The 26,767-nt window shown below is 34.3% G+C and overlaps 1 protein-coding gene across 5 annotated transcripts in view; it reads left to right on the top strand.

Annotated features, from left to right (window-relative positions):
- The first annotated feature begins 2,974 nt into the window (after window positions 1–2,974).
- The window catches only part of LOC149803281 (voltage-dependent T-type calcium channel subunit alpha-1G-like), a 136,257-nt gene continuing 112,464 nt past the window's right edge, over window positions 2,975–26,767 (top strand). For all 5 annotated transcript variants that reach the window (XM_089952959.1, XM_089952962.1, XM_089952961.1 and 2 more), the window contains exon 1: window positions 2,975–3,215. In XM_089952959.1, coding sequence (XP_089809085.1) covers window positions 2,989–3,215 — 227 coding nt within the window. In that variant the 5' untranslated portion in view covers window positions 2,975–2,988. The remainder of the gene's footprint in view (window positions 3,216–26,767) is intronic.

Here is a 26,767-nt window from a genome sequence, read left to right as displayed (position 1 = left end):
GTCCAAAACAATTAAAAGAGAAATCCAAGTTTTACCTTTCTGCACATGCTTGTGCGAAATAACCAATCGAAAACAACGTCTTTTATATATCTAAACATCCGGTGAAATAAAAATTTCTTGGAAGTAGCCGTATTCAGAAGTAACTTCCAAAAATGGGTTACCTCCCCCCTCCCCATTTCAGGCGAAAAAGAAAAGAATCTCCAGGGGTTAATGAGTTAAGTCGACCTCCAAAGTAAGCCTGCCTGGAAAATAAACCGTCAAAATCTTGCTATATCATGCTGATGTTCTGTGTGAGAGAAATGTTTTTCTTCATATAAATAGATATTTGAAATTATTTTTCAAAGTCTATTGTAAAATCATGTATCAGCGAATAAAAGTGTGGATTTAACTGTTTTCATATTTTGTATGATGCATTGGTAATTTTTAATATAAAGAAATAATTTTCCAATGGCTTACCGATAACATTACTCGAAAATACGCCAATGAAGATAGTACGCCGCCCGCGAAATTAAGACGAACAAAAAGCGTCAGTGAATAATATATGCCGCGGATTCTTGTTGAGATTTTAGGGTATTTCGTTTTACGGTATAGATCGAGAAATTTCTTCTACATCTTCTCAGGAAGTATAAAACTAACAATATCCGTATGTTATGCGATGTGAATTTTCTTCGGTAGAAACAAAGTTCTCACACTTTATTAATAATTTATAAATACAATGACTAGTTATATTGTTTGTTTTCATAGTTCGTCTAGTTCCATTGTGGCGATCGTAATAAAAAAGGGTAAATTTCCAGAATATGCTTACACTTCTGTACACGGGCAACTAGAAAATGTGCATATTTTGTAAGCCGTACGGAGTCATCGAGGAAACGTAAATCCGTTGTACAATATAAATTTCAGCGTCAGGTAATATGTTCGCTGAAAATAGAAATGCAATCTGGGCACACGAATACACCTATCTAACACGGTGCATGAAAACTGGACTAACTCAAAACTTCTGACGAACGAAAGTATGGAGTGTAAGATTACATGCAACCACCACATAAATGGTGGGATAAAGGAAAGACATGAACTTTTAAACACAACTCAAAGTTTTAATGAGCTTTTTATATCAATGTGACAATTTATGTGAATATAAATCTTAGAATATATCGATTTTTCTATTTCTTTGAAGTCAGAAAATTATGCATGCTAAATAGCCATAAACTGGTAAGAATTCAAGGAAAATGTGTTGAAACTAAGGACACGGAAACTGTCGTTGTTAGGAAAAACAAACTGATGGACATTAAAAACTTGACTGGGAAGGATAAAATAATTGCATCTGTACTACTCATGTAGGCGTTTGTCCTACAAATAAAGTCGGGCTAGAAAGCTCTACAGTTTGAATAATTCAGTTTATTCCCCGTGGCATTCATATTAATGCAATTGTTCGACTTGACTTTACATGCACTGAATTTCGTGCATTGTTGCAGACATTGAAATGTTGAATATGCTTGAACCCATCGACCCATCGATGAAGTTTTACTGATTTTATTTCTTTTTCATTCAAAACTTCAAAAGGTGAGTACTGTATGATTCTGTCTAAATGTGTGTCAACGTTTGGCGGTTTATCAAATGGATATTTTGATGGATTTGTATTTTTATAAGCTTGCCCAGCTCAAAATTTTCCTAGCTCTATATATATATATATATATATATATATATATATATATATATATATATATATATATATATATATATATATATATATATATATATATTATATATATATATATATATATATATATATATATATATATATATATATATATATATATATATATAAGTTCAGCAATCTGCGATGATTTTTGTGCACTTTGCATTTTCTGTCAATGTGATGAAACTTTGATCCCTCAAAATAATATTATTATTCAATATATTTTAAGGATGGAACACATTTATAGTGTCAGAGACTATTATTAAAACATAATTGCAAGTAAATGTAACTCAGATATAGAATCGTGTTTTAACAGTTAATTTAAGGACACTTACTGTATTACTCACTTATAAGTCTAGTTCGAAGTCTGTGCAGTTTGATTGAAACAATCAGTAAAACAAATAGAGACCTTGATCTGCCGGCACATTATATGAGGCAAATCGGGGTCTATGATGTTTGTAGTTGGTATCAATTTAAAAGCGAGTATATACGCACTGGAGTCAATCAAGAGAAGTGGTCAGACTGTTGCAAGGTCGCTTTTGTTAGAAATCTCATTTTTAAGTCAATGGCCTGAACAAATAATTAGTTCTGGAGTAGAGAAACTACCCAGCTGGATGTTTAGTTGCCCTGGCACTGCAATATTTATTTATGACGTAAAATTCTCCAAAAATAGAGACGGAAATTGGTAAACCTAATTTGTGTGAGACGATAGATACATTCGTCGCAGTAATCTTCGCTGTGCAGGAATTCTATAGTCTAGATTGATTCCATGGGGCAAGGCAAAAATCGATAAAGGTATTTTGTTGCCAGCATCATAAGCCTTTCTTTGTGAGATGAAACTTACTTTTAGGAATAATTGCTGCTGTTTTTAATTTATTAAAAACATTTATTTAGAGAGAGAGAAATTGATTTTGACATTTTTCACCCCACGATCAGCGACCCCAAAGCCTACTGTAAGTACAGTATTTAACAAAGCACATCCCATTTCACGTTTGAGCTTATATCTTCATTGCACAATTAAAAAAATTCTTTTTAAATATTAGAGAGTTATGTTTACCTGACACTTAAAGTACTATATTGTCTGAATCTTTTTGTGTCTTTCTATACCTCTGTCTTAGTATACGTCTGTCTGGTTTTCATCTCTGTCATTGTTTTCATCTGCAATACTATGCACTCAAGGATACTATCTGTTCATCATGATAACTATGTTTATAATGAAATATGTTAGACTACTGAACAAAACATTCAAACAAATTTTCCTTAGCCTTGACACATGGTTTGAACGGTTGAGCATGATGGTAATCCTGCTGAACTGTGTAACCTTGGGAATGTATCAGCCTTGTGACGACGATGTCTGTCTGTCTACACGATGTCAAGTTCTGGAAAAGTTTGACCATTTCATTTTTGCCTTCTTCGCCCTGGAAATGATTATCAAAATGGTCGCCATGGGTGTGTACGGGGAATCTACGTACCTGGCCGAAGCCTGGAACAAGCTGGACATGTTCATCGTAGTAGCCGGGTGAGTAGCCTAATATACCCGTAAATTCAGTTATTTTTGTAGTATCAATTTTAGTGGTTTAGTTAAATATAACTACTGTGAATTCATTTATTTTTTCGCGTGACTAAAAATAACCAATGCGAATTCATTTTTTGTGCATGTCTATTTTCGCTCTTCTTCGAAAATTTACATTTTAGTGGTCTTTAAATTCGTTGTTTGTAGTAACCACGAAACCAACGCTAATTGGTAACACTCGAAATCTGGGGAACTGACAGAAAAGTTCATGGGTACATAATTTCGTGGATGTGGAAAGGAGTCATATTGCCTTCAGAGATGAATAGTTTTTCCTTGGGACTTTAAATTCTTTGTATGTAGCAACCACTAAATCCATGAAAATTCGAACCCAACGAATAAAGTGAATTCACAATACTTTTACATCTTTTGCTTCAGATTGTTTCAGTTCTGGAATTCCATAATCGTATTTTGTTGTACTCGTTCGATAAAGAAATGTTGTCATTAGTAATTGGACATTTGTTAAAATCCAGAAAACCTATGGAGTACCTTTTTTAGTGGACACGCTGTCACGTCTGTTTTACAGACTTTGAATGCTTGAACGTAGAGAAGATATATACAGTTTTGAGAGGTCACTGTCCATTTGTTGGTATGCGTTGTAATATTCAGAACGTACAGTAAAATAAGTGATTGTCAGATCACTTATCAGTCGGATACAAAATCATGTTTTATTCATTGTAACTCGCGACGTATCTTTTATTTAACCGGAAGATTCAGGATCAGTAATAATAATAATAATAATAAGAAGAAGAAGAACAAGAACAAGAACAAGAAGAAGAATGGCTATCCCACTGCGTTGCAAGTAAAAACCATGCCCATCAAAATTATTCTTTCTGTCCAAGGTTAAATACATTAAAACACTTTATAATAAGAAGCAAAGATAATGTTGAATGTTTTAATAAGTTATTATTTTTACACATTCCTGAAAGCAATGGATCGTATACTGACGGCACTGCTCGTCTGCTTGGGATTTTTGATCCCGCGTTCATTTGCTTTAATTGTCGTAGTTTTTAGTAATATAAATGAATGTAATATCAATGACGAATATAATAATAAAATTTATTTGTAATGCTAGCCCATGATACATATACATCATGCGATACAGACAGGTTTTTGAGTATGTAACAGAGAAATAAAACATCGTATTTATTGTAAATATTTTAAATACACGTAATCAGTTATGTTGTTTCTATTTGGGTGAAATTCAAATGTATATTACACACTGATCACAATTTAGATTAAAGAGAACCCTAACGTAGCAAGAGTTGATAACATAACGGATCCTCTACTCTTTAAGGTTTTATGGTAAACAGTGCTAAATTAGTCATCAGAATTTGTCTAGTATCGTTTGGTTTAAAAGACCTAAAGTTTCCTAAGTTGAATATTTATACAAAAATGATAGATAAATAATTCCTTCGTAATTCGCCATATAGCGGAGAAGCAGTAACAAAATGGAATTCATTTTCGATATTAACATTACAAATTTGACTCAGCCTTTCTTCATAACAAATATTTTCACATCGTCCTCCTTTGTTACTTCTGATTGGCAAGTTCCCCACTCCAAGCATATTGATTATGTAACAAAACATTTTATCACCTAACATTTCTAGATATCTTTGACAAGTAAAATATATTCCCAATAGAAACGCAGTCTTTCCATTGACTTCATATCATCGGCAGCTTTTGTCAAAAAAATATCTTCAAATCTCTGACTAAATACTCTATGAAACGTATTTGTATCATTTATGCCCGGAGTACACTAAACACTGCCAAACTCACACGTAAATAGAAGCTGTTTTAAACATTGTTAGCACAGCAATCACAAATTTGTCTGCCATCTTAGCTGTAAATTGTAGCATTGTTTAGGATGTCTGTCTTCTGGCAGTATTAGAATTCTAAGCCAACATTTCAGAATAAGTTTATATTGTATGCACTGCATACAAATTCTTCATAATTCGCTATATACTAATGCATTTGGAGTAAACTTAGAATTAGCAAGAATATATTTACTAAATGGCAAATGAATATATTCAATATCATTGTTTTCATACCCCCCCCCAGCCCCATATTTAAGAATGGGAGCTATCTTTGAATCAAACAGACGAAGCAATCCAGTTACAAGTAAGCTGCCACAGACAGATTTTTCTGACACATATACCAGGATTGTTTTGAAAACAGTATGCGACCTAGTTACATGTAACATGATTCAATATTTAGCTCTAGCGGGACATAGTACGATCTTTAGTAACTTCTGCGAAATACAATCACTTCTGCTGTGTCCATATTCACTTTTAATTTACACCTTAGGCAATATTATGCAGCCTACTGAGCACATTTTGCAACTGGTGGATAGTGTCAGCAAAGACAATTAAATCATATGTATACAGCAGAAAAAAAATAATTCTAAGGTTTCTATCGTTACTCCCCTGTTTCCTTCAGCTTAAAAAGAATTTCAGATTGCTCAGAAATAAAGAAAATAATAAATGTGATAAAACAACCTAGACATGCGCTCTAGGATAATTAATGATTCTTAACATTTTTCCACTAATGTTTTCACTGTTTGCTTTTGGTACATTAAACGTCTCTCAACCCCTTCAAGGGCCTTTTCATAGTTTCTAAATACTGGATAGAATCAACCCCCTACGTTTTCTTTAATATTCACAAATGAATGTGAATCATATAAATATATTACCTGCTGTAAAATAATGACGAACTGAGTTATAAGAAGGTGAATTTTAAAAAAGAACACAGTAAGAATAAAACAGCATTTGAAAAAGTCTGGCTGAAAGAAAAACATCAACAGTTTGTGTCTTTTTAGGGTGTGGCGCTATTATTACTGAACCAAGAGCATCACTCGCAGATCAGCTGAGTCAAACGTTTATGTGGCAAAGGATAGCTAAAGGTTAGGGCGGTCTGGGTTTATTGTAAATCACTCTTACGACAAGAATTATCCGAATTCAGTAGATATTGTTATCTATATGAAGTATCTTTGTCTTGTTAAAGAAATGCTTAATTATTGTTACTGAAATGACAGAAATATAACGATCACACATGTCAGTTTTTGCCATAGCCTTGCGATTCTTCTCCAGCAAATGTCAGTGCTACATTTCATGGTTACTACATACCTGTCTGATGCCGCCTTGGTGGTATAAAGGTTGAAGAACAGCAATACATGGTTACCTCAGATATGAATGGCCGTCGACAACGAGTGATTGCTCACTCAGGCTGAACAAAGAAACTGATGATATCTTGTAATGGTACAAATTTTTGCAGATAATTTCGCAATATACTCCATCGTGGTCAACGTGACACATAAGCATTAAAATTGGTGTATGGGCTAGGCTTGCAATACATTTCATCCTATGAAGGATGGGAAATGCTACGTTAGGATGCGTAAGAAAATTCTAATTAGAGACCGTTCATTTAAAGTCAGATAGATTCAAAAATTCAATCTTAACGTAAGGTCAAATAGCGAATAATGAATTGAAACAAGCCCGATAACATTTTGGGAAATCTTAGGCCATTTGAAACAAGTGTAATCACATTATATGTTTCTAGAATTGTTATTAATAATGTCCGTCAAAAAGAGTTATTCTGACTTCTATAGTAGTGTTAACATTTATGGCGGGTTAGATTTATTGCAAAATGTCATGAACCAGCACTATACGGATTCTTTAAAGTTAAAATATTTCAGAACAATTGGCAAAAGGTCCGCACAACATAATGGAACGTTTTCTTTCTTCTTCAAAGACTATCAATATCAAATGACTAGATTCTAATTTTTTCTTCAAGATAGTTTATCAGGTCATTCAAATTTCTTGCATTTTCACCAATAAATCTCCCTTTCGCATAATCCTTTTGACAGAATGGATCACTTTCTTGACCCGATTAGCAGCATACGTAGAAACGATCTTGACACCAACATTGTTAAGTAGTGAATTTGATTTCCAATATCTTTCTTATTATCAGTCTCTTATCTTTATCATCTTTGGAATGCAAGGAATAACACCCTGTGTCTGAAACTCGAAACAATGTTTCATATTGTATCCAACGTTCAAACGCTAAAGACAGAAGCACCTACAGTTATCCAGAAGAACTTTTAAAATTCTACATTAAATCTGTTAGAACAAGAACTAGTTTCATTTTTCTTACTTTCAGCACTAAATGCATTTCTCATGCGTTAACTTTCCATCACATGAGTTTTTTTTCAGGATAATTCCTTATGTAACGGTGGGGTAAAAGCAGAAAACGTATATTTTCATGTACATTCCATGCACATTTCAAATGCAAAATCTAATACTCACTGGTCTATAATTTTTTAGAAGTCGTCTACTTCAGACATAAAATGTGCTATTTATTATGGATTTTGATGTGCTGAATTCAATTATGACAATTAAACAACTGAATGGCTATTGTTTCCAAGATATTTAAGTTTTTACATGTTACATCTATGTATATTGTGCAGATGGTAGAGTTTTAATCAAAAGTTGTAAATCATGGGCTTTTCATGTGTTTATGGTTGCTTTACATGGTAATATTTCACCTGTCCTGTTTACGTAACACTTTAAAAACAGCAAGAGGATTATATAAATAAAATCTATTACGAAACAAAAGGCAAAAAAACTATTAAGTATATATATATATATATATATATATATATATATATATATATATATATATATATATATATATATATATATATATATATATATATAAGTAAGCACAATTAGTCTTAATTCAGTGTCAACTCGGCACTTCTTGGCTTGTATCTTGTATTCATTAAATGGAGCATCTCTTGTCACTGTCCAGCAATAGTCTGCAAGCATTGATGGCCTCTATTTGCCCTGACAGCATTTCTCCATTGTTGCAATGTCCTGGTGAAATCGCTCTCCGTGTTCGTAGCTACTGCTCCGTAATTCGGTGGAAACAAATCTGGATGAGAGTGCAAAAACTGTATCTTTAACGACTTGTTGCAAACAAGGCTTTTGTTTGCCTTTAGTAGGTTTTCAACCAACTCCCTGTAATTATCTGCCTTGTTCTGTCCGAGAAAATGTGTTGCCACTACCTGGTAGTCGTTCCATGCCATCTTTTCTTTGCCACGCAGTGCACCGTCAAATGCATCATGTCGAAGAATGTCACGAATCAGAGGACCAACAAAGACACCTTCCTTTATCTTAGCTTCAGTTAACTTTGGAAATTTTCCACAGAGGTGCTTGAAAGCTGTTTGTGTTTTGTCCATGGCCTTGACAAAGTTCTTCATCAGACCCAACTTGATGTGTAAGGGTGGTAACAAAATCTTCCTTGATTCATCAAGTGGTGGATATTGAACACTTTTAATCTCAGGCTCCAATGATGTCGGAGTGGCCAATCTCACTTGATGTGCTGGGAATCTCTCGCACGACAATTCCATTGGCAGAAAAAAATAGCAGGACTTTGTGTATGCAGTCTGCAGACCAAGTAAGAGAGCAAGAACCTTCAAATCGCCAGAAAGCTGCCATTGATGTTGGTCAAAGTTTATGCACCTCAAAAGTTGTTTCATCTTTTTCATATATTTCCTTCATATGGACTTATGACCAACTGAAATTGATGGCAAAACATTGCCATTATGCAGCAAAACAGATTTAAAACTCGTCTTCTTAACTCTGGGAACAGTCTCCAGTCATCTGGATCATGAACGATGTTGAGGGCTGCCATCACACCATCGATGTTGTTGCAGGCTACAAGATCACCTTCCATAAAGAAAATGGCACAAGTTCCTTTCGAAGGTCACAGAACATGGAAACCCTAACATCATTTGACAGGAAATTCCACTGCTGTAGTCCGGAGCCCAACAGCTCTGCCTTATTCTTGGATCGTTCCAAGTATATGACAACGTCATTCAGTTCACCTTGTGTTATGATGTGTTGTTCAGTGGAGGAGGGTGGAAAATATATGAGTCACGTGATATTTATGGTTCCGGACTAGAAGCTTCATCCTCTTCCTCGTCTTACTCAAGTGAGAATGATTCTGATGCATCAGGAGTCGGCAGTCCTCCGTTGGTACTGAGCGTATAGCTAATGCAATGTTTGGATAATACACAGTTCACTTTTTCTTCTTTGACACGCCTTTCTCAGTTGGAGGCACCACATATAAGTATTAATTGCTGATATGAACTGGTGGCTCTCTCCAAATCATTGACACTGCAAAAGACCTTATTTTCATTTCTTATTTAACCACTCTCGAAGATTTGTTGCGCGAGTGTTGCAGCATGTTTGTGAGGCTCACCTCTTGCCCTGATATCCAATTTTGCAGCCAAAATAAAGGTGATAGGCCTTCATAACCAAAGTAGTTATACTGCGCTTTTGTGATGCAAAATTCATTTCACCACCAGCATAGCAGAAGTTTTTTTGCATTGTTCACTCAAGTACGATGCATCTCTGCTCAATTTAGCTAAATAGAAATGCGTCCCTTTGCAAAATCAGACACTGACAAATAAGAGAGCACGACACCGTATGATTTCTAGAGCTTCTATCGGGCGATTCGTTCAGCAGAGTGATGCAAACTGAGTTATAACTGCATCATCCATGGCTTCTAGGAATACCCTGATGCAATTAATATCACGTATGACGCAATACCAGCTTCAGATCGCATCATTCATTGTTTTGCCTAAAATGCAAGAACTGTCCAAACCCAGTCATAGATTTCAAAGATTTATTCATAGATCCAGTCAAAGGTGTATTTTAGTAATTTCTCATTTTAATTGAAATCCCTTCCCTTTATAGCTCACTTATTCTCTGCCATTCCCAAGTAAAGGGACATATATACTGACTCAGTATAATGTCTTTAAAACTGGAGCCAATCAACAAGTTTAGGCATCATTTTCTTTCTCAGTGACCCAGAATTAGTAAAGTTTGACTACATTTATTTCGGAAGCAGTTTGGCTGTAGACCAGTATACTTAGCCTTATCGAAGTGTTCGTCCCCGTCTCTACGAACACTTCTCTATTTGGCTCACCCGAACTCGACACTGAAATTTAAAAAAAAATATATTTCAGTTTTTTCAAAAGTATATTAAGGATATAAGGTGTTTTAACTAAGGCTTTTTTCTTAGCTTCTCTCTTTAAAAGGATTACGCCTTTTTTGGACAGTTTAATGAACAAATTGTAACTACTATCTACTGCTGTGAGAATTTGTAACCAGTCCACTTTTGCATAATTTATCGAAATAAATATAGTTAAACTAAACTTTCTTGCTCTGGAAGTTTCTTGTTATGGTTTCAGAAAGCAGTTATGAGTTTGCAAATTAATTTTGCTTTGTTCTTGCTTCAGTTTTCGTTAAAATCTATACGTTGTTTCAATATATCTTTCTGATCATTTTCTGTCTCCCATAATTATTTTTTTTTTTTATTGTTGTACTGATAGATTCAAAATGGTCTGTCGTTCGTCAGCAAGTTATCACAAGTTTATTATAGCAACTTCTCCTAAACTACTTCAAGGATTGCCAATAAAGTTGACACAGACTAGTTGTTTTGTTCCTACATAAAAATGGCTCCAGTTAGACCTCAAATATCTTTCCCACAGAAGCCATCCTGAAATCTTGCTTACTATTTCTCCTGACAGGAAAATGATATAGGCATGGAGTTTAACTGCAAGACTTCTTGTGACGTACAGTTGGTCCTCAATAAAAATTGTGCCGCTCAGGCATTCATCTTGAAAATCTTGTCATTGATATTTATCCTGTTCGGTAAGTCATACTGACATCGGGTTTACACCGCACGACTTTTTACAATGTCTAGTTGGGCCACGATGAAATGAATGCCGTTCAGACCTCCAATATGGCCAGACACAGCGTCCGTTGGCACAAGCTTGTTATCGCTACTAGCCCTAAACTATTGCGAGTATTGCTGTGAAACTTTACGTTCGCATTCATTCCAAAACCTGCTTGATCATGGATGAAAATGGTACACTTGCACTACCAGGATGGCCGCCAAAGCGACCATCTAGAAATCTTGTTATTGCTTTTCTTCCTGAACTGAGGTTTTCACTAAAAGTTTTCCTTTGATATCCATTTGGTCCCACATGAAAATGTTGCCAATATGACCATCATGGCATCCATCTTAAAACTAGTTTTACCTTTACTCCCCACTAAACGGAAACTCATATTGACATGAAGTTAGCAACAGAAGATATCATATGATGTCTAGCGGCTCCTCAACGAAAATGGTGATGATGTGATTTGGCGGCTATCTTAAATGTTTTATTATTGCTACTCCTCCTTAACAGATAGCCATATGGATTTGTGGTTTTATTAAAAGACATCTTATGATATCTAGTTGGTCCTAAATGAAAGTGGTTCCACTTTTTCATCCAATATATTCGACACGATTGCCATCTAGAAAAAAATAGTCATCAGTGCTCCCCCTGAACGGATGATCATATTGACATGCGGTTTCAACTAAATGTCTTCCTTTATTATATGATGATCGTAAAAGAAAATGGCGCCTGTCATACATCCAATACGGTCGTCACACCGGCTAGATTAAAAGTTATGTCGATCAAATGAATCGGAGGTTGTTTCAACACTCAGCAGTTAAACCTTCTTATCTTGGCTTCTCGCGAAAACTCTTTAGTGGTAGAATATCAAATGCTTCGAGGGGCTCGTGTTTTGTTTAATTTCTCTTTTTAAGGTCAAGAAAACGTTTGGAATTTTTTTCTCCACCAGACTTTCATCACGTTCTTTTTGATCATTACATTATATCTTCCAATTGTGTTTTCCCCATCACTTATTCAAAATATGCCTGTTTTTGTTGAGCTCTTCCATAGTTGCGGAATATACTTTTAGGATCCATTATTAAATGTAAATTTTTTATTTCGGCTTCAACATTTTCGGAAAGCTTATGTGTACATAATTGATTCTGATCTTATAATCATTTTAAGATTTCAAAAAAAACATTGAACTTTACAAGTAAGAGTCATCTAAGTTTGTTTTTTATCACCTTCACAAAAATATTCTTCTACTGTGTTGACTATACTATTTTTGGGACAATTAATTCATTTATTTTGTTTTAATAACTTTGAATTTAAATTTCATTATCCAGAGCTACTAGGTAATGCAGATATAGACCATTATTGTTATTGCTGAATAATCTACTAGGAGTACTAGATGAGTCTATAAAATTTGCAAACATGTCCTCAGAGACTTCTTTTAAAAAAACAGCAAACTGTACTCTGTTTATCAGGGTTTGTCTGTCTCCATGCTAATAATCGACTCTCAGGTGTGTTTTTTTTCTCCGTGTATCTGGTAAATCAACTATATATATATATATATATATATATATATATATATATATATATATATATATATATATATATATATATGTATGACTCTATCCTATTTTTCAAGTGAGACACCTTGAAAATATAATTTAAATAAACGCTCTAGGTCTAAACGTTTTACAAAAGAAGAATGAAGCTTAACGTTTAACAGTTCAACTGCATTTTACCTTAAATATTAAATAACAAAATCGTAAATAAAATATTCTGCTTAAATGAAATATACGACCTAGAAAAGGACCACTGAGTTTTATACCATTTCGACATTCCAGTTTTGTTCTAAAATGTACCATTTGACCTTGCCCCTCTTGAGCGATATTTAATTGTTACCGCAATATTTCATTGTTACCGCGATATTTCATCGTTACCGCGATCAGTCTCCCTTTAACTGAGAAGCTGTTTCATGACCGATAAATAGTGTACACAAAGTCAAAAAATTTGTGACATATGCGAATTCGCAGGAATAAATAGTGGAGCAGACATACAGATAAAAACTGTTTTAATTTTTGTCATTCTCGTATTTTTCTCCATTATGAAATAGTCTTAGCGCCTCCGCCAATATGTGAATTATGATTATAATGGAATGTAATTCATCATCGGTCTTTAAAGGCTTTATTTTGCAAGCATAATTAATTACTTCATAAATGGTTACTCTTTTAAATAGTGATCATATATTTTTATTCCTCTCCCAAGACATACGATTTCTTGTCTTCAGTCACTATTGCACCTCTTCGTCATCGTGAATTTATTTAGTTGACAATTGCATGAAAGATTTGAATTCGACTAGCATCCAGCTCTTAAAAAGGCAACCAAAAAATGTACTTTGATATTGCATCCTACGAACATTCTCGTATACAAAACCCGTGTTGCACGGGTCGCGGTTTATATACCGGTAAAAAAATATAGTACCACGGTACTAATATGATCTATATAAAACAAATTTATTTATTATTCTTAATGGCGATAATTCAGCCTTCAAAATAAATGCTTATATATTAGTAACTAACGTGTTTCCCCGACGAGGTAGCGAGTGGTTGAATTTGTACACAGATAAGCATAGAAAACAAGACTGATAAGAGGACAATAGAAAGGACAAAATATAAAACAATGCCTAGCCTGTTTCACTGTTCATACTTTAACATTAAATTACATGAAAAAGACATATGAAAAAAAAAGAATATCCAGTTATTTCTTTGCATGTGAACAAGACAAGCAGGCTTAAAAATGATTAAATATTGAGGTCGTTTAAGAAAATGTCGTATTATCAGTTTTCACATTCAGGGAAATTCAATCACAACGAATGGTCTTCCATTATGGAGCTGTTTGAAAAATCTTTCCTTTGAAACTTTCTGTGTAGAGCGAAAGATATTTGTAAATTATAAAAGAAATGTTTTTAGTCGTTTTCTTTGGGCATGCAGAATTCACATTTTAACATCCTTTGAATGCACTTATAGACTTAGAGCTCTTTGCCTTCCCCAGTTTTGACCCGTGTTTTATGCATGTTTATACTGTGTGCTAAACTTTGTCCATGATTGTAAGTTACCCTTCAGATAATGGTCACTTGTAAATAGAATGTTAGCGTAGCATTTGAGTTCGATTCTACTCTTGTTTACATTTAGAGATTTTTTGTTGGAAAGCTGCATATCCGAGATAAATTGAAAATGTGTATACATTATGGATTTGACAATCAAATAACTCATTCCTGTTTTAGATCAGTCACTATGAATCCATCGCGATCAGGGTTTACAGTTGTGTTATAATTCGAGAGGAGTTGCTTATTTAAAATATTTATTGCAATTATTAACGTGCTCATTGACCTTTGGATTAATACTTTTCTTTGGATTGCTTGGAAATCATTCAAAGATATTCTGGATTGCATCATTAATATTTCACAAGGACTGTCAAAACTACTGGAATTCTTTCGGAATAATCGATATTTTTGGACTTTTGATATGACGTTTATTATTTTATTATATGCTCATTTTTTTTCTCCGTTAACTTTACATTGTCAGAATCGTTCAGTTTTTTACGATATTGCACACCTTCATATTCCATTCACGTGCATAAAGGAATTACTTTCTATTGTAAACAAACAATGGACGCAGACGCCAGCACTTTTGATTTGTAAACAAATCATGTACACTCGCGTAGTATGCGTTTTACGTTGTGGTTGTTTAAATTTGTTTCTGAATGAAGTAAAGCAATTGTTTCGTGGACTGCCACATACCAGCTGCTTTGGCACATTCCGCATTAACTTTTTGATACAATGTTTCGGATTTAGGCTAGCTATACAATATACGCAAGAAAAGGTCCTTACAATTAACGTACAAGTGTCAAGACATAAACTGTCTTCTTTAGTTGGTGATAAGAATGACAAAAAATACACTTACAGTTTTACATCCTGATTTCGTCAAAATGTGCTTTCTTAGTTCTGCAAATCCGAATTATATTAGCCATGTCATAGGTTCTTAATATTGATTACACATTTCGAAATTGTACTGTAATTTCGAATACAAGTGCAATTGCATCCTTCTTGCTGCACTCAAAACGAAATAAGCATTAAATTCCATAGCATCTTCTTGATAATTGCAACTCAGAAACTTCATATTTTCCCCACAACATCCAGTGACAGAAACAGAAACACATTTGCAGATGTCAACACGCTTCTCCCTCGATTCTTCAGTCCGATGTATTTCATATGGAATTGTCACATATAAATCCAGTCCATAATCACGAAATTTCGTAGAATCGAGAAAAAAATACCAAAATCTATTCATTCCAGATGAAATGGAAAAGTTGTTGCAATGCGCATTCATTCGCAATATGACCCCAAATGTCAATTTTAACTAGACGCGCAATTTTCTTTCGAAAGTTATGTCGAGCGCGCGACTAAGTTCAAATTTATCTGGGCGGAGTAATGTGCGCAGTAATGATGTTGTTATTGTGTAATGATGAATCTGGGCTTGCGTATTTAGTTTGGAATACGGCATACATTCAGTTATTTTGTTTCTTGTTGTGTATTTTGTTAGTATAATTAAGCATTAGGTAGAATGTAAAAAAATAGCATATAATAAAAAGGTTATTGCATTTGTATGGGAAAATATGAACTCGTTTTGTCGGACGAATATACTGCACTCCCAAGGTCGTGCAGTATTTACATCCGAAAAAAACTCGTTCATATTTTCCCATACAAATGCAGTAACCTATAAATCTTGAATTCATTTCGCAATACTGCAAGTGACTCTTGAATTTTCACTTTGTATTGTAGGGAAATACATTACTTCTTGATTTTACTTAAATTGTTGTTTGTCGCTTTCTTTCTGTTACATTGTTCAAGACCTATCACAGCCTAATTAATGCACAATATGCTATTTGTTGAGTCTGAACAACCTAACAGATTGTATTATCCGGCACTGAATGGATATAGAAATGAATTTCGACATATTTAAATAAAGACAACTCATACATTCTGAAGGAGATTGATTGCTACTTACAGTAACAGTTATAACGACAGATCATTCCATATATAACGAGAGTGTTTGTCATTAATGAAATGGGAGTATTTGACGTGAGAGAAATGCTTTGTACATGAGTTTTATGTTTACCTTTATAATCTGGTATCGAGGAAAGTAAATCATGCTCTTTCAGCACATTAACCATTAGTGATACGGGAGTGTTTGCCATGAATGAAACGGGAGTGTTTGCCACGAATCAAAGGGGGGTGTTTGCCATGAATGAAACGGGAGGGTATGCCGTGAGTGAAATGCTTTGTACAGGACGTTTAAGTTTTAAATTTTCCAATGGACTGATCCTTGAAAGTCTTGCATGCTATTCAAATGCTAAAGAAACATCAGTATCGGAATTTTATGAAGAAGAAAAACTCTTGAAATAGTCTGTATACGGACAACTGGGCAGATATAAGTATGTTTCCTATGTATCTACGTGTCAGTAGTCTGATACTCTGACTTCTTCAGTAAGTTACGAACAAGCGGACTTGCGATAATAGTTTCGTTCAGTCTGAGAGAACGCAATACTAGTTTGCAAGAACAGTAGTAAGCATACATATAGCTATATTTATCAACGCCCTTACTTGAACCATACAGTTGTAAAAGTTGATGGAGTGACGGAACAATTATACTTAAGGAGTTTGCGGTGTCATGGACCTTTCAAAAGAGTCAATATTTGTTGGCCATCCCATAATAATTATGAAATCAAAATGTACTTAATTTCATAAATTCTCCATTAAAAAACCGTTTTGCCTGAACTTTCATTCAGTGTGGGGTTAGATTAAACGAGCTGGTGATTTTGTACTCATACCGAGAATGGCATTTAATAAGTAGCAGTCGTTGGGGGGGGGGTTATACTGAGAGAGGCAGAGAGGGGTGGACAGATATATAGATAGATAGATATACAGATATATAGATAAATATTTTGATACCGAAATAAATGGGTTCATTATCTGTGGACATAAAGTGACACTCATAGATATAAAGAGGCGCTCGCAGAAGGATAGATTGTCGATGAGTACATACATACATACATACATACATACATACATACATACATGGGTAGGGGTCGTATATTTAGTTGGGCTGAATTTGTTGCACCTTTGTTGACTAAAGTGCCCTAGTGTTAAAGTTGTGTTACTTAAATAACAGCTGTGAATAAATCAACTTGATTTTATTGTATTTGTTTGTGCTAGGAACGTGTTTGTTTATTATTATTATTATTATTATTATTATTATTAGTTAAACTTTATATTGATTTATTGTTGTGACAGGATGCACATTATTAAAAAGTTGGCAGCAAAAAACAAGCTCGTTCACTCTGGCTTCTCCAGTTACCTATATATCACATTTGTGTGGATGTGAAATTATCGTTTATGAAAATTTTATTAATTTTGTTTCCGTATTTTTATTTCGAAAAAACTGTAGCCACATTAAACATGACGTTATTCTTATGTACTTGTAACATAAGGGTAATGCCATTTCCTTTCGTGCCATAAAATCAGTTTATGCTGAATGAAGAAGAGTATTTATATTAAAAACTAGTCTCCCCTGATTCAAGCCTCACTAACTAATTAATACAGATTTAATTTAATTACCAAAAGAAATGGTTGTTTGACGAATTGCAAACTCTGTTTTCTAAGATCAGCGGTTATCGTTAGCTATTCAGAGTGAAATAACTTCTTTAATTAGATTGTCTTGAACATTTATGTGACAGGCCCTGGGTTTTCGATCTGAAGACTTTAAAAGGTAAAATGCAGGAACTTCTTTATTCTGTCCCTTTGCGATATCTGCCCTGCGATACCTCTGTTTGTGGGAGGAATTTATTTGGAAATAACTGCATTTGATAAGCAGCGGAATTTCAATAATAATAATAATAATAATAATAATAATAAAAACTTAGTACAGCGCCGATCTTTACAAGCCCTAAGCGCTTTACAATTTTAGATAACACATATAAACATATGCAACGACAAGCCTACAAAAACAAATAACATGAAATTACAAAACAATAAATGCTGATAATAATCAAGGCAGCAAACCTTATGAAGTCTTTAAGTAAATTTCTTGTAGTCGAAATAGGTGAGTTTTAAGAGCACTCTTATATGAGATCTCGGTGTTCTTGTGTCTGAGATCAATGGGTAATTCGTTCCATGTTGTTGGGCTCGTATGAGATCGTTGTCCGTATGACTTCGTTTTATCAGTGAGAAAAATAAAAATATGAGTGTCTGAGGAGGAGCGTAAGTTTCTAAATGTGGTTTACACATAAGTGAGGTCAGACAGGTATATATGATTGGGGCCAGTGAACAAAATGTAGCTTAGTTAACAGCTTTTGTGTTTAATTCTGGATGGAACGGGTAGCCAGTGAAGGTTACAGAGCAAGGGGAGGTGTGCTCAGTTCTTCGTGCTCAAAAGATGAACCAAACAGCTGTGTTTTGAACTTTTTTGAAGGTTCTGTAGTAGATACTCAGACGAACCAAACAGAAGTGAATTACAATAGTCCGGTGTTGAATGTACTAAGGAACACAAAACTGTTTTAGTGGCATCAACCGAAGGAAAATTGTGAATGGACCTGATGCGTCTCAGCTCCTTGTATATGTTCATTACATGTTGGAGTGACACATATGTTTCGAACTGACTTTGTGAGTTTAATGATGGTGTTAGTAAATTAATTGGACGAATTTGTTTGAGGTCAAGGATGTGAATGAAGAAGTCTTTGCGTAGTTATCAGGATGACTCCAGTTTTATCATCATTCATCTGCAGCCTGTTACATGCATCCATGACTTCACCTCTATACTCCTTGAATAGTAGCCTCGACTTCAGTTGGGTTGCTAGATTTGTTTAGTTGAGTGTCGTAGTGTACAATGGGTGAGACACCGGATGCCGGTCTATGACACTTAAGAGCGACTGAGTGTATATAATAAATAGAACGGGGTCGAAAATAGAGCCTTGTGGAAAACCAAAACATATCAGCAGGGATGGAATGTTTTCCATTTATGGAAACAAATTGTGTCCTGTTGACTAAGTATGACTTGAACCACAGTAAGGCTGTAACGTGAATACCAAATACATGCTGGATACAGTGAAGTAACATATCTCATATTGTGTCAGATAAGTCAGATAAGTCAAGGAGGGTGAGGGTTGCAATCATTCCACTTTCCAAAGGAGATATTAGGTCGTTAACTGCCCTCAAAAAGGCGATTTCAGTACTGTGACGGAATCGGATGAGTTCAGATGACTAAGGGACGCTCTTCATCACAATTATATCATAGATTTTGATTGTCCTTAGTATCGGTTATTATTATACTTATTATTATTATTATTATTATTATTATTATTATTATTATTATTATTTAGTAGTAGTAGAAGTAGTAGTATTGATTGTCATCATAAGCTAACACGAACATACCCTAATGAATTTGTTAATTTTATCTCCTTAAATTGTCACATTAATAAATTTCACTTCGATTATGTTTGCTTTAAAGAGTATTTCAAACATCATCAGTAAACGTATACACAGTGTCACACCAAGATAAACTGAGAATCGAGCAACAAGCTTACGCTTGATTAGATCTCTCCTAATCAACAATAATATTTACTTAGATGATCTTACTGACGTGAGGAAAGAAAGACAATAAAGTACTGCGAATCCATGATCTTAAACTGTATAAAAGAAAGAAAGTGAAGCCAGCAATTTAAGCAATATTCAACAATTTATTTTCCTAGAATACAAAGTCAAAATTCAAAAGACACTTACAGTATTGTGAATTAAATCCCAAATAGTCATGAATGTTCCATTACAAGTCTAAAAGTATTGAATATTTCGAATGAAATTCAGTAGTCTCGAATGTCCGGATGTACTAAGAGTCTTGAATGTCCTGGTGTACTACAATGATAAAGTCCAAAATGTCTTTGAATACGTTCCCAATAATCGCACACTAGTATTTTAGTCCAAACGGTGTATGAGCACTTTGTAATTCCAAAGAATAATTAAATAAATAATTCCTCTCAAATTACATCTGAACATGAACATAAGTGATTGTTCAGACTGATCGTAAAATAGGAAAAATAATTGTTTAAAAAGTTTCCTTCTAAACAAGCTTAACTTGACCTGCGGCACAACAGCTTTTTCTACGGAAAAATCCGTTAACTTGTAAACAAGGTCAGATCATAAACTCAAAATTCAGACAACGTGTTTACTTCTTAGAATCATGAGGGAAAAAAATTAGGCATTAACTCCAAAACCTTCAGTCACAGAAAAAAGCACACAATATAGATATACATAGCAAAAGAGAACAATGCAAATTTTTATACTAGCTGATGGAATATTCAAAGAAAATTGTGCATGCAGTATTGTAATAGTATCAGTTAGTAATTAAGAAGTATTCACTGCTAAAGCATGTTCTACATACCTATAAACAAGATATGACATTAATTCGTACTCACCTGGGGTAGTACCAAGTGCAATTTAACTTCAACTCAAATGGTGTATGAAGGATACATATAAATCAGCACTAAAGCTCATGCTAGAAAAGTCTGAAGACTTCATAAATACTAGAAAATATCCTATTTATGTTTGGACATTTTGGACCTAGCTTAATTTCGATCAGCAGCTTAAAAAGAATAGGAAATTGGAGTTTGTTTTGTCCGTATTAGATAAATGAATATCTAAATTTAAACTCATTCGTCTCCATTTCTTTGCCCTTTTACTATTTTGTTTATTGAGTATTATCCAGCTGTTTGTAATTTAACCTGAAGTTTTCTTCTAATATAATGCAGACAGCACCCGCAGGCTTATCACTATGGCTACTGACTGGTATATTCATTTTATCAATAATGTGCTAAAATTAAACCATTCTTCCAGTCACATTGACGTCAAAAAACTGGCATGTGGGTTTTCATCAAAGAAAAAAGAATGATAGCTATTTATAGAAGTAGTATAGCGTAACAGAAACTATAAGGCATGCACATATACCTATAGATCTAAAGCAGGGTGATCGATAGTGAAAATATTGGACTGAATCGCTTATTTTGGACATGTTTTCAATGACATAATGATTAGTAGTTCTAATCAATGAACGGCTGCTGAGATTTTTAAAGTAGCAAATACATTTCACTTGCACATTCATGTATATGTACACAGGCAAATATATATATATATATATATATATATATATATATATATATATATATATATATATATATATATAGTTACGACACTATGGTCACAAACTAAGTAAAGGAAAAAAAGCAAAACCAACAAGTTATGTAAACCTTAACAAATACTTTAATTATCAAATTTATAAATGAAAATGTGAGAGGATGAAGTGAATCCCAAAGTTTTATGAAAGTCTAAGACAATGAAAAGTTCCTCTTAAATTTCAAAACCGAAAATATACTGGTTTGAAAAGAACCGTGACGTTGTCAAGATGATGTCCTTTATAACTCCTTTGAATAATGCACAATAGTTCCAGAATAGTAATATAGCCCAAATAATGAGCACTTTCTACTTCCACTGAGCATTCCAAACAACTGCTTTTCCTCTTGAATAATAGCTAAGTACAACATAAAATACGTTTGCAGACTTGCAACAGGAACAGAAGAAATGAGGATGACTCTAATCGGAAAGAATCTGATTGTTCTGTTCTTCCTTATATACACGTTCTATTGCGACTATTATCTCCAAATATACCCCACGTGACGGATCTTTACTACTCACTTTGCCTCGAACTTGCTTATTCATGTGACCTAGCGCAACCATGCGAAGTTATTGAATTCCTCTAGAATCGTCTAAACCCCATCAGCCAATTAAAAAAAAATTAAGCCAAAGTCGTCATTAAGACTATTATTAGTACTTGTCAACGCATACGTAAACATCTATTTATAAATCCTATCTCATTGTTATGTTCTTAACAAACTCAGGTCACAAAGGCAAAATCTAGCGAAAGATATTCTACACAGTTTACAACTATGAATACAAATCACCATAATTAAATAAGATCATGTACTAGGAATATATATATATGTGTGTGTGTGTGTGTGTGTGTGTGTGTGTGGAGATAGGGAGGGGTGGGTTATATGCATACGGTCATGTTAATACTTATAAATATATATTTAAAGTAAATACGACTTATGTGTAAAGTATTACAAGTACTTACATTCATGCTGATTGACTTCCATCCATCCATCCATCCATCCGTCAATACATTTTAGGCGAAGTAGCTCATGGGCAATCGTATCAGTCTCATGCAATTCTGACAACTATTTGAAGGCATTAATATAGTATTGGTTTCGTATTAATTCTATTTGACTTTAAAGTAATCATGGATTTGTGAATACATATATCACCATGTTGATCCGCTTTCAGGATTATAATCTGAGGCTTTTACGTTCATGTTAACAAGAAAATTTTGAAAGCTTCTCAATGGACAGTGGAATTAAACGGTTGGGTCTTAAATATATTTTTCATGCACTGCCATTGTCTACCGATCAATTCAATTTGCAGTGTCCTATCCATTTCATTCATTGCACTTGAATTCAATACATTTTGATGACATTTGAAAAGGACATGAAATGGCGAAATTGGATCATAACTTTGTTTTTAATCAAGTACGGAGCTGCACAGTGTGAGTACACTTTTAATGACATCATATTTTGTATCCCGGAGAGAGTGTATCCGTTTTCGTTTCGTAAATGTGCAAGCATAAACTGTGCACCAGTCGTGCAGATGACTTGTAACTAATAAGAAAGAAGCAGAGCAGAAGGGAAACAAGAGCAGCTTCCGATGTGTGTACTGACTGAAACATGACTGAGCGATTCGTACAACTAAAGCAAGAATGAAAATAATTTCTTCTTACATCATGGATTGATTTGCATAGCGTCACGTGCGCGTTCTTCGCCTTTGCAAAGGAAGGGTTTCTGCATTAGGTGGAATATTAATTTATTCTGTTCACAAGGATCATATATTTTTAAGTCGTGATTTTGTGGATTATCCGTAAATCATGTTATGGGTCTATTTACCGTAAGCCTCGGCTTAATCAGACCTAGCGTCCATCATTGTGTAGCCTCAAACTATGCTTCTATTTCTACAGGCTCAGTTCTTGGCATTCTCTTGAATAAGCCGATGGTTTTACTCATCTTCATCGCTGATCTTGGTTAGTGGATAGTTTTGTGTCTAACTATCAGTTTATTTTCCTCGTTATTTTCTGTCTCTGTTTTTTCTTCCTGTTTGTATTTCTTTCTTTTTTCTATTATGGGAAAAGATTCTTCTGGAACAACGAGTGTGCCACAGTCATGAAATTTCCTGTTTTCATTTTGCACAATAAAGTCCTTAAAGAACATAAATAATTACTTGGATATAAAAAGAAGTCCTTTTCTTGAGCATTTCCCTGTATGAGCGCTACGTATGTGTCGTCACATCGATGGCACGGGCGAGACTATCAAGGTAGGTTGAAATGTCGCATATATTCGAGTTGCTATATGTGCGTGTGTGTGTTTTGAGCAGATATAAAACAATATTTTACGAGTGAAATAGATCCATTGTACTGCAGATTGTTTCCATTTCCTGAAACAATTTCCTACATCTACTAATAAAACGAAGGGGTTTGTTTTCATTCCATATTTTAAGGCAAAAACCGTCGATTCGCATGGGTTTTTTTCCCTTTCTGTGTCAAACCGATTAACGACTGAATTATTACATCAATAAAAAGACGTTCAGAAACTTTACGTTAATTTAGGAGAGTAACTTTTTAAAAACGTAGCTTATATATATAATGCTTCAAATTATGTAATGTGTCAAATTAATAACTGTTTTCATACGAAAATGAAGAGATTTATATATTCTTGAATACATCTCTTATGCGGGTTGATTAAGTGAGCGTTGCTCGGTTGGGACTACTGTAGAATCATGAGAGAAAGGTAGTATCCGACAAACTTCAGAGCGTGAGATTATTAAACAACGTACATTAATGACTGTGAATTCCTTTTAAGTATTTGGGGTTTCTATTTTGTATATTTGTGCATTCAAGCGTGAAATTTTGTACGTTTATGGCAAGCTTGCAGTCGATATCTGTTTCATCTAGTTTATATAATCGCAGAACAAGTACACGAGATTGCCAGTGACACCTTAGTTTGGGAATTTTAATTATTATACCTTTATGCCAGTTCTGGTGAAATGTGATTGATATATTGCAGAAGGCAATAGGATAATATTCACTATTATCTTGGGCTGAACGTATGGATACATAAATATTGGTTAATTCATGGGAACAGTTTATACTCGCTGATAAGTCGTGTTCATTTGCAAACAGCATATACCCTTTATTCCTTTGTTGAATGTATTGAGGCATATTTTTACGAGTATTGGCTTTCAATTATTTTTGTTCTAAGTCTGTTTCTTTCTCCTAATTCTTTCCTCACGTCCGAATCAAACCAGACTTTTGTAAAATGCCTCATAAGTTGTATATGGTGGAATACACTCATCAATGAATGTATCTACTTGATGGTATGATGAAATGCACTCAACAATGAATGTATCTAGTTGTTGGTATGATGAAATACACTCAACAATGAATGTATCTACTTGATGGTATGATGAAATACACTCAACAATGAATGTATCTACTTGATGGTATGATGAAATACACTCAACAATGAATGTATCTGGTTGTTGGTATGATGAAATACACTCAACAATGAATGTATCTAGTTGTTGGTATGATGAAATACACTCAACAGTGAATTTATCTAGTTGTTGGTATGATGAAATACACTCAACAATGAATGTATCTAGTTGTTGGTATGATGGAATACACTCAGTAATGAATGTATCTAGTTGTTGGTATGATGAAATACACTCAACAATGAATGTAAATAATTTGACTTTCCTCTTGAATGAGATGCTTAAAAGCATAATTGGCTTTGAAGGTGAGTAAAATTCCAAAGTGGTCACTATATTACAATAAAGATAAAACAAACACCCGATTCTATTTCGACAGAGTTGTCAGAAATTATGATAGTATCAAGCTGTGTAGCTGAATGTTCAGAAGTAACACGTATATCTGTATTAATGACATTACTCAGATTATTTTCTCCAAGTATCGCACAACCTGTGATAGCTCAGGTTTAATAAATCCGAATGCTGATCACCAATTGTATTATTAATGTATGTATGAGGGTGTGACATGATCCCCTGCCTGCTATGGTGGTTTAGTTATCGTTATCTAGAAGTTCATCGACCACGGTATTATTGCCCGGATCGAGCAAACAAGAAAATAAAATATGAAAATAATGGATGGAATAACCGAGATCTGAGCAAAGATACAGAAGAGAACAACACGAGCCCCCGTATGTACAATATAACAATTTAATTCATTGCATAAACAAAATGAAAAAGAACATGTCATTTGAATTATACCCATTCTCTTAGAAATCGAATGTTAAAGTTGCCAAATACAACTAGCCGTTCTGTTATATCGATAAAACAAATTTCATCATAGAATCGAGTGGGTGAGCGAACTAAAATTGCCGGCATCTCAGCATAATCTGGTTACTTCAGGTCATTTCCAAATCACTACTGGTGACAGGTCATCGTATGCCCACTCTTGTTATGTTCGATACTGGCTTATTGTAACTCAACAGACAAGGCTAATATGGTCATTAATACCGATATATGATCCTATTAATATAAAATTAACGTCTCTCTTGCGGCTGCTCACATTCCTTACTGGAACTATGACATAATTAGATCTCTTATTTAAACTATTACACTCCACTGTGCGCTGTAAATTACTAGTAAACGGTGTTGGTCGATACACGCTGATTGTCTTCTGTTAAGAAAATTGACAACTTAATTGCACAAATGAGTTAATGGACTTCACGTTTTGTCTTAACTACATTACTTGTTAATTAGCAATTCATTGATATAGACAAAGTACAATCAATTCTCAGCATACATGCTACCTATCATTTGAGACAGATACATTATTTCTCACAATTTGTATCAGAGTAATGCACATAATTCCTTTTAAAAAATCACTTCTTTTCCATACAAACCACTAAATCCGAGCACATTCATATCAATGAATTATTATCTGACATTCTTACAATACATGAATCGTCTAGCATTCAAAACAATGAATGCACGGTAATCTTCTCAACTCAAGGAAACTTGAAGTATGAATTTCAAACGAATAAATTCAACAAATAATGACAGACTTACATCAGTGAGCATACTGGATGTGATTGAGACAATACCTTTGTGCCCTTTCGAGACTAGCTCTTCCAGTGCAGCTGAATCTCTCTCTGGTTCTGGGTCTCTCAAATCGTTCCAGACCCCCTCCCTTGTACGATTTATTTAACGAGAAACATTACTTGTTAATTTCCTCGGAGTACCTCAGACTTCGTTTTGGTAGAAACACTTGGGTTGCCGAATTTCGCAAGCGAAATTACTTAAAACAGTGAATTCCGTCTGGGCAACACCCCCCTCCCACTCGTTTAGCTTAGCCAGTCGGGCTTAACTTCCTATAACCGCAAAAAAATTTAACACACCCATCGAAGCTCTAGAATAAGTTCCTCTATTCGGCCTATATTAATACGGCTTATATTAATAACTGTTTTTTGAACATTTTATTTTATGACACTTATTTTCAAATGGCAGAAATTGTCTCTGGATTTTCTCTATTTT

Source organism: Sinohyriopsis cumingii, chromosome 3 (assembly GCF_028554795.1).
Source record: "Sinohyriopsis cumingii isolate HCF-2022 chromosome 3, ASM2855479v2, whole genome shotgun sequence".
Lineage (NCBI taxonomy): Eukaryota > Metazoa > Mollusca > Bivalvia > Unionida > Unionidae > Sinohyriopsis > Sinohyriopsis cumingii.
Note: the sequence above shows the minus strand (reverse complement) of the source record. Positions and strands in the feature narration are given on the sequence as shown.